Source organism: Phaethon lepturus, unplaced genomic scaffold (genome assembly GCF_000687285.1).
Source record: "Phaethon lepturus isolate BGI_N335 unplaced genomic scaffold, ASM68728v1 scaffold1717, whole genome shotgun sequence".
NCBI classification, from domain to species: domain Eukaryota; kingdom Metazoa; phylum Chordata; class Aves; order Phaethontiformes; family Phaethontidae; genus Phaethon; species Phaethon lepturus.
Genome location: NW_010553807.1, coordinates 5,523 through 14,496, shown reverse-complemented (window position 1 = coordinate 14,496; position 8,974 = coordinate 5,523). Strand labels below are relative to the sequence as shown.

The window sequence follows — 8,974 nt, the reverse complement described above, 5'->3', positions numbered from 1 at the left end:
TAAGCAGCCTATTGAACCTTGTAGGCTCCTTAAAATAGAAATAATCACTTACTAGACATTCATAAATGATTTATTAGCTTTCTATTGCCTTTCAAACTTTAATATAAAAATACCTTAAAACCTTTTGTATTAATTATAAGCTGCTGCTAAGGATTCTGAGCTGTTGATGTATTTATTTATTTATTATTAACATTTAGGGTACTGAAATAACAGCTATGACATTATCTAGAACTCTTTCTTCTCTCTAAAAGCTGCCTTTAGCTTATTATATTTGTTGCAGAGAAGTCAACTTGACAGCAGGTATTTTAACGTTGATCTTTAGAGGGAAATGGCATGTTTGTAGCATGTAAATAGAGCAGTGGAAAGACAACAATAGACCCAGTAGTAGCTCTGTGAAGTACGTTAAAATACAAGCTTCATCATGTCAGGTACTCTACCATAAGGGTATTATGCACATTACTAGTCTCCAGTACGTACAGGGTAGCTTGTCTCTGTCCACTTAACGTTTGGTACCGGGTAGTACCAGATATATCCATGTGTATGGCAGAGTAGGTGGTGTATCCGAAGTGCAAGTTCTAGTATTTACATTGGAGTAGTTTGCTGCAACGTCCTTGATTCAATAGGTAAAACAAAAAACTTTCAAGTTTTGTGAACTGTATGCACTTCTCAGAACTTTGTGTGTGGTTTTCTCCTTAAGTTATTGTTTAGTTTTTCTCACAAGTGCTAAGTTTTCACATTAAGGCAATACCAGAAACTGGTTTAGATTGATTTTTGGTGACCGATTAGATCGAGAATGCCTGGAAGTCATCATTTGAAGAGGGGAAATAAAGGCTTGCCAATATATGTGAAATTTTTCTCAGTGTGGTGTGTAGCTGGTGTTCTGGCTTAGCGCTGTATTTCCAAAGTCATCACTTGTGTGTTTCTAGGCAAGTTATTCCTGTTACTGAAGCTTTACATCATCCTCTCCTTATGCAGAGAGGCATACACAGTTGTTTCGTTTGGAACTTTTATGTGTGTGTTTAGGAAATGATTGACAAAATGAAAACGGAAGGCTGCATGAGCAGGTCTGGACCCTCAGACAGTAAGTGCTCGCTGGAATTGCCCTTTGTTTTGAAACTTTGAGGTGCCTCTGTACTCTGAGCTGAAATACCGGTTAGCTTTCATTATGAACACAAGTAGTACTAGGGTATACTCAGGAAAATTGCAGTATATCTCAGTTTTCACTTAAAAGAATGGAAAGATTCTTTAAAAAATATACAGAGGATGGAAAATGCTTAGACCTGTGTGTTGAGTACAAATAAATATTTTTAGAATTTTAACAACGTTTAGCATTTAATTTCCTAATTATCTATTAATAGACCTGCCAAAATAGTTAAATATTTTTTTCCCTTGCTTTTCGTCACCGTTACTTTTTATGGACAGGTATTTATGTTAACTCAAACAGAAAATGAAACGGATGGTTCATAAAACATAAAAGTTTTTCCAGTCATTCTTTTTATTAATGCTGTCAGTTGTGATAAAGATAAGCTACATGCCGCCTGTCTGAAGCCGATGCAGTCAGGCCTATATGATTTTACTAACCTTTACCGAAAGGTTTTGACCTTTACTTGCTGAGGATCATGATGGAGAAACTGCGTTGCTGGCTCAAGCAGGTTTATTTGATCCACATGTGTTCCATGTTTTGAAACAGAAATTGCAGAAAATGAGTGTCTAGGTGTTAAGAAAAGGTAATGGAATGCAGCTGCTGATGCTTTAGCGCAGAATCAATTTGCATTATACCTCTGTTTTAGGGACTTTTACAGTTTTATTTGTTGTAGGAAACCGAGGATTTTAAAAACCATGTCAATAGAATGGTTATGAAATAAAATGAAAAAAATCCTCCTCTTCCTGTGTTCTGGCTGCTTTGCTGCGTAGTGTTTTAATCAGTATATTTTAGCTTGGCAGTTCACTTGCCTCTTGTTACTTTAATTGCCAGTAACATGTTTCAACAGTATAATTTGGACAAATTATGTGTACGTCCTGAAACACTACGAACAACTTCTCTCATCATCTCACTATGTTATTCAAAAAATACAGAGCTAACAAAGATTTCTACTAGCAGCATCATGTGTTGCTCTTAAGGCAGTCAGAAGCATTTTCTAGTAGAAGAGTTCGTATTTAAGATCTAGTGTACAGCTGAAACATGAAATAATGAAAACTTTTTGTGGCTTATTTTCAGAAAAGATTAGGTCCGAATGTTAGATTAGGTCTGTTGTAGCTGTCTGTAATTTAAAGGGAAAATTAATATACCTCTCTTACTTTTTTAAATCGAGTTAGACTTTCCAGGCAGGTTACATAAGAGCTAGTATGTTTTCATGCTACGTGGGTGGTTTTTTTTTTTTTAAACTGGAGTTGTCTAGTTTAAAAATGGAATTAAAAATATTGTTTACAAATACGTTGTGTAATCAGAGTAAATTTAATGCTTCAATAGAATGTTTAAGGAACTGGAGATTTTTATAGTGATAACTCATAAATACTAAAACTTTAGCACTGTTTCTGTGAACACCTATGTCATATTTTTTTTGAAGAAAGTCTCAGCACAATAGTATAGGCAGGTAGATCAACAATATAATGTATGTTATCTGAAATTTGGAAGAACTTTAATACGAAATGGCACAAAGGAATGTTGTCTCAACATAATGTAGCATGTAACAATGCTATTACTGACCTAACTACTTTTAAATGTAGTTTCTCATGGCATAACTGATCAGTCAAAATAATGCAACTGAAAACTGTTCTGTGGATGAGTTTCAGATTACCATATTAATGAGCGGTTTCAAAGACTTAACACTAAGCCTGAATTCATTTGAAGACTATATTCTGAAAAATAGAGACACTTTCCATGGTATAGAACCGCAGTACTTTTCCGTTCATTCATCTTCAGGTATAATATAGTAGTGCTGTCAGGTAAGTCATATTCAGACAGGAAAAAGAAAATAGCTCTAATTCTCCAAGTAACTCAAGGGAGAATTTTGAATTTGTTTTTAAGGAGAGGACAGGGAAGATGAATGAAATGGCAAGTGGCCTAAAAGATACAGGAAAACCCTTTCAGTTAGATTTACTCACTGTATACTGCTTGTAATCAAAACACATCCATTAACTAATTATAGCAACTTTAGTTATCAGTGTTTTACGTATATCTGTAATGTAGTCTTAGAACTCTGCATTAGAGCATAAACAAATGTAATTAAATTAATAGTGAAAACGTGAATATTCTGATAAAAAGATAGTTCTACGTTAGCACATTGATGGAGGGGACCCTAGTGGAAATGGCAATTTGGAAATCTTACCAGGAGTTTTGGTTGCTCGTGTGGGTTGATCATCTGTTGTGCTATTGTTTTTATCTGTTAATGGTCGTGGCCCTTCTGGCTTTTTGACTTGTAGAACCCAACTGAATCTACTGTTGCTGTGGAGACCTTAGATGATGTACCCGAGCATGTGCTTAGGGGGCTTCCTGAGGATGTGAGGCTCTTCCCATCTGCTGTTGACAAGACACGGCTTGGTGAGTGCTACAACTGTGAAAAGAGAATGAAGATTTTTACACAAGCTCATGTAAATTACAGTTGCTGTGGAAGTTTGGTGCCCTCCTGTGTGGGGTAGAGATGGTATTTGGTGCACTTATAAGAGTGGACAGCTTCTAAGTTTTTCCAGCATCCCAAGATGATGTTCCTAGAACATGAGAATTGTGGTCAAAGATGGACCGAGATGCAAATAGATGACATTATGAAAACACTGATATATTACTTCACTGGTGTGTTTTTACTTACAGCACTTTCACTTTTGCCAGTTTTGTGTTTTGCAACTGTCATCTCTCTTTAGAATGCTGCATCTCACTGTCCATTCAACATAAAAAGTTTAATTTATAAGAACAGATCTAGTGCAGACTTGAAAGCTGCTATATGGAGCAAAGTGTTACTTCTGTAATGTGTCTAAAATGCTTGGCTTCTTTTTTAATAGAGCTTAACGAGGGAGAACTTTGAAAGTCAGAATTGCAGGCTGGATACTTGCTGAATTGAAAGCTGTTATTTTGAGGAATAAGCCTGACAATAGATGTATTACTACTAGTAGCAGGTTATAAGCTCCTTGGAGCAAGGTTAATATTTTCTAGTATGAACCTGATCTAGCATGGTCTGAATGAGAATGTTATGTTTAATCAGCAGTTATCTGTCAATCTGTTCTTAGTTTTCATGCTATAAAATGTGAAATGCAGCTGTCCATTTTCAGTTTGGTTAAATCTTGTCAATAAATTTGTGGGCAGATACACGTTTTAACCAGTCCTAAATGTTTTTTCCTTCAAAATATGCTTTTAATTAGTGTCACAACTTTTGTGAGGGCTTCATTTGCCTGGCATTGTTTCAGACAAAGCAAAGCAGCTGAAATCTGGGACTTTACAATGTAAAACCTGTAATGCTCTTACGGTATTTTGAATATCACCTGAAGTACAAGAAAAACTGAGGTTGTTTTTTTATCTTCAGAGCTACAGTAGCCTCCATGAGCAAAGAATGAAACCAGGTAGATGCTTAAACCTTTCATGATTGAAGTGAGTTTTGAGGAGAGGATTGTTTGAATTCATTTTAGAAAACTTTAATGTCCGTATTGTGATCTTAATATTTTAGAGTGCTCCCCAATCTGAGACAGAAACATATAATGATCTTAAGAAAGATTAATTGCTTGAGATAACTTAGATTAGTTTTAACAACTGCTATGTGTCTCTTCAGGTGTCTGGGCAACAAAATCAATTTTAAAAGGCAAGAAGTTTGGACCATTTGTTGGTGACAAGAAAAAAAGATCTCAAGTTAAGAGCAATGTATACATGTGGGAGGTAAGAAACGGCTTGTAAATGGAAAAAGGTATCTGTCACTAGGTCAGTATTTTGTATTTAGCCTTTAATTTTCCCAGAGTTTTAGAATAGACATGGTGTGAAATAACTGCCATCTATGTCTACATTAGTTATTTTTAGACACTTAGATTGAGCAACCATTCTGAATTACGAAGTTTTAAACTATTGGCATTGTTTGAAATTGCTGAACTAATTTTCTTATATGCTGTCTCTGGATCACACCTCCCCTTGAGAGTCTATTGCTGACAAAGGTTTGCTTTGTTGGCTTGAACCCTTGGTGGTAGCCCTTCTGCAACTGAGTACTGTCAACTGCTTATGAAATTAGGGAAATTAGGAGGATATGGAATTTCTTAAGGAAGCCACAGCACTCCTCCTCATTTAGCTCTTTGAAGACCCGCTTTGTTATGGGAATTGGTTTTGCTTTTGGAGTTTTTATAAAAGTTCTCAACTGTTGCAGTATTTCTTGTACTGCTTGTGTTTGGGCTTGCCTTAAAGCAAATACTGTCTGGACAGCTGAATAGCTCTTAAGCACAACTGATAGTCATAAGACCTTGGATATTATATAGATTTCAAAATGTAGGTGTCTTAATCTGGAGTTGAATCCCATCTACAGTGGTTTTAAGGCAGTTCACAACTACTTCCAAAGACTTCTTCAGTCTTTCTGAGGACACGTACAGCAAATGGCTTTAGCAAAGTGAGCGTTCGCTAAAGGAGGGGCGGGATGGAGGGACTGTGGCATAGCATGTTCCAGAACAAAACTTGCTAGTTTACAGATTTTTAGGCTAAAGATACTGATAGTAGTCATCCTTCTGGCCCGTGGCCTGCAAAAGTTGAAGTGCATAAAACACTGGATGCACATACAAAACCTAATATTAACTCCTATCAGAGGAATCTATCTAGAAAAATTTCCCATAAATGCAAATTCACATTCAGGAAAGTAATAAAGCGTTCAAGTATAATGTTTGTTGCATTGAGCTAATATTATCACAGACTCCACTGTATGAGGTATCTCCAATTTTGATCTGGTACAAGAACACTTAGTGAGATTGAATCAGTCAAGTAAATTATTGACCTTGCAATTGTTTTTCTCCGTGCTGGATTTTGAATGTTTTCAGTGGATATGTCTTAATATTTTTTGAGTTGAGAAATGATAATTTTTAAACAAGCTGTTACAAAGTTTCATGGTTTGTAACGCGGGCAATAATGGGAACCCTTGCTAGATTTCAAAGTAATTGTGTGTTGCTTTAATACTGATTTTGGAATTACAAAAAAAAGCAGCTGGAATGGGGCCACAGCAGTTGGCCCCATATGCTGATATCTGAAACCACTTCAGAATCTTAACTGTTAGAAAATGCGGTTTGTAAAAGGATGGTGGTCTGTGGGAGTAGTTAGGTGTAGGGACCTCCGATTAGGAGAACGTTTTTCACAAGAATCCCTTTTGTTTCTTTAGTGGCATTAATCTGAAGAAAAAGTAAGGCTTCTAAAAGCTGAGATTCTCCAGTCAATTTAAAAAATTTTGAATTGTCACGCTAGAGGGTCTTTCTGAAAAAGATGAGTCTTGTGTTTCAGTGTATGCTTGCCATCTCTGAGGAGAGAAATAGAGACTTCAACATATTTTCATTTTCTGTCAGAGAAAAGCCAGAGATAGGAAAATGACGGCAAGTGACTGAAAACTGAGGGGAAATGTTGTCTGCCGATTCAGAATGACTGGCACAAGTGTGCTGAATGATCTTTATTGTGGTTTACATGACTTGCAATGTTATATAGAGGAGTTGGAGCTATTTCCTTTCTCACAGTGCACAGGGCCTTTAAACAATATTCTGTCAATTAGAAGCTTTAACTGAAAAGTAATAGTGTCTTTTGTTTTCTGCAAAAAAACATAATAAAGTAATACATAAAAAAAGTAATAAAGTATTATGTTTTGCCAGGTAATCCATATCTGCTACCTCTTCCACAGCATTGTTCAGCTCTTTTTTTTTTTTTTTTTTTTCCCCATTTTAACCAAAAGGGTTGCTTTTACAGTCACGGTCTGCGAAGCTGTTTACACTTTCATATTGCAAGGGCTGGGTGTGCTGATGAACATTCTTTCAAAAGTCAGCTGATGAAATCCATGCTGGAATAGTTTAAGTAAGGGAGATGTTTTCCATTTGCTTGGAAAGAAACTAAGATGATTTTGGTATATTTAGTTATGTATATAAATACATATATATTTTTTTAATGGAAACTTTCCCTTTATGGCTAAAATTCTATTTTATTAAACCAACAGTATATCAAAACAAAAGAAATCAAATTATTAAATGTTTCTTGTTTTAAGCTATTGTAGAAGTATACTTGAAAATGTAAAACAGTTTGAAAAGACTTAGAATTACTTGTAAAGTAAGTATCAGAAACAAAAAAAAAAGCTACAACATTGTGTAAGAGAATGGGAAAGTTATGGTGAAATCAGAATTTTAGTTTATTCCTTCACTATGCAGTGGTGCTAAGTGAATGTTGCAGGAGGTAATGAGCTAAGGAGGCTGGGTTTTGAAAAGACCTCTGCCAGGCAGGGGCTGATATTTATAGGCTTGACCAAAAGGAAAAAAAGCAAATAATAGGATATAATCGAATTGCACATATTTTTCCTTTTTTGTTTTTCTCAAAATCTGTGAGCTGCCCAATACTCCTGAGACATTGCGTACCTGTTAGTATGCCAGTGTTCTGAGACAAAGCGATGGCAGAATGATAGTTCCAGTTGCTGAACAGTGGTGTGTTTTTTGGTTTGGAAAAAAATAAATAGCATCCACTGAGAGCTCTTTTTATTGGCCTCTAACTTGGATTATAAGAAGAAGAGTGGGAGATGCATAAGATGTCTTGAAAGAGAAGCAGAGTTGCCTGTTATCAGAAGATGCTGACGATGTCGGTAACCTTGCTTTTATTGCAAGCTGTCTTGAAATGTAAAACAAGAAGTTAGGTGTTAAAATTTTTTCTCCAAGAATGGAAACCAAAGAATTTACACAGCATTTTGGAACATGCAGAAGTTTATTGACATGGTCAATTTTTTAAGGTGACTGCAAGATTTCTGAAAGGTCAAGATTTTCTTTAATACCCTGAAGAAAAATGAAATATAAATGGTGGTTTCCCTTATCTGTCCGATAAAGCAAATGCTCCTGACGCCTAGAGAGTTTCTTTTCCCAATTCATCAGATAGTAAAAATCAAGCTCTATTGCATTTATGTCTTAAAATCAGTCACTTTACTAACCGCAAAATCTAGAGAATCATTTCAGGCTTGCCAAATGGAAAGGAAAGCATAAAACATATTAAGTGTTTTGGCTTTTGAGCTCAAAACCTTCAGAGAAGGGCTCGCAGGCCAAAAGTGTGGGTTTGTTTGTTTTTTTTTTTAATTGTACCAGTTCCACTGAAAGGATTGCAGAAGACCAGCGACACTCCCCCGGAGCACAACCCCTACCTCTGTTCATATCTTTTGTGTTATCTCTGTCTTCAGATGATATTTACTACTTTGTATAGCTTTAAAATGCATAGTGTTTCAGTGCAGGTACACTTCAGTGTTAACAGTTGTCCTTCTACTTAATGCCATTTTTGTCTCTTAGGTGTATTACCCAAACTTGGGATGGATGTGTGTTGATGCAACTGATCCAAAGAAAGGGAACTGGCTACGGTATATAAACTGGGCACGTTCAGGAAAGGAGCAAAATCTGTTTCCCCTGGAGATCAACAGGACCATATACTACAAAAGTTTAAAGGTATCAATGTCTGAAGAATCAGTTACTACTCTCTTACCTTTTATTATTAATACGTTTTATTCCCCTTTATTCAAATCCAATTATTTTACTATTTGTATTAAGGAGATTTTGCAACATTTTATGAAATAATAATTAAAATATTGCAAACGCTACATTTCATTGGTCTAAATTCTTCTGTGCCAATACAGCTGACATTAAGATCTACTGCTAAATTACAGGATATGTATGAACACTATGTCCGTCTTGTTGGTTAATGACTTGCTGCAGCACCAAATTTGATACAAACTGGAATGAAAAACTACAGCAGATGACATAAAATAAACATTTTTCTATTTCTGTAGATAGAGACACTTTC

General features: G+C 35.7%; 1 protein-coding gene across 1 annotated transcript; it reads left to right on the top strand.

Moving 5' to 3' along the window:
- Positions 1 to 3,423: 3,423 nt before the first annotated feature.
- On the top strand, positions 3,424 to 8,619 carry LOC104624288 (PR domain zinc finger protein 2-like; the record flags this gene model as incomplete). The annotated part of the gene is made up of 3 exons (XM_010291624.1): positions 3,424 to 3,541; positions 4,758 to 4,861; positions 8,467 to 8,619. Coding segments are annotated over 3 exons (375 nt in total), but the record flags the coding sequence as incomplete, so codon positions are not given.
- Positions 8,620 to 8,974: the final 355 nt, after the last annotated feature.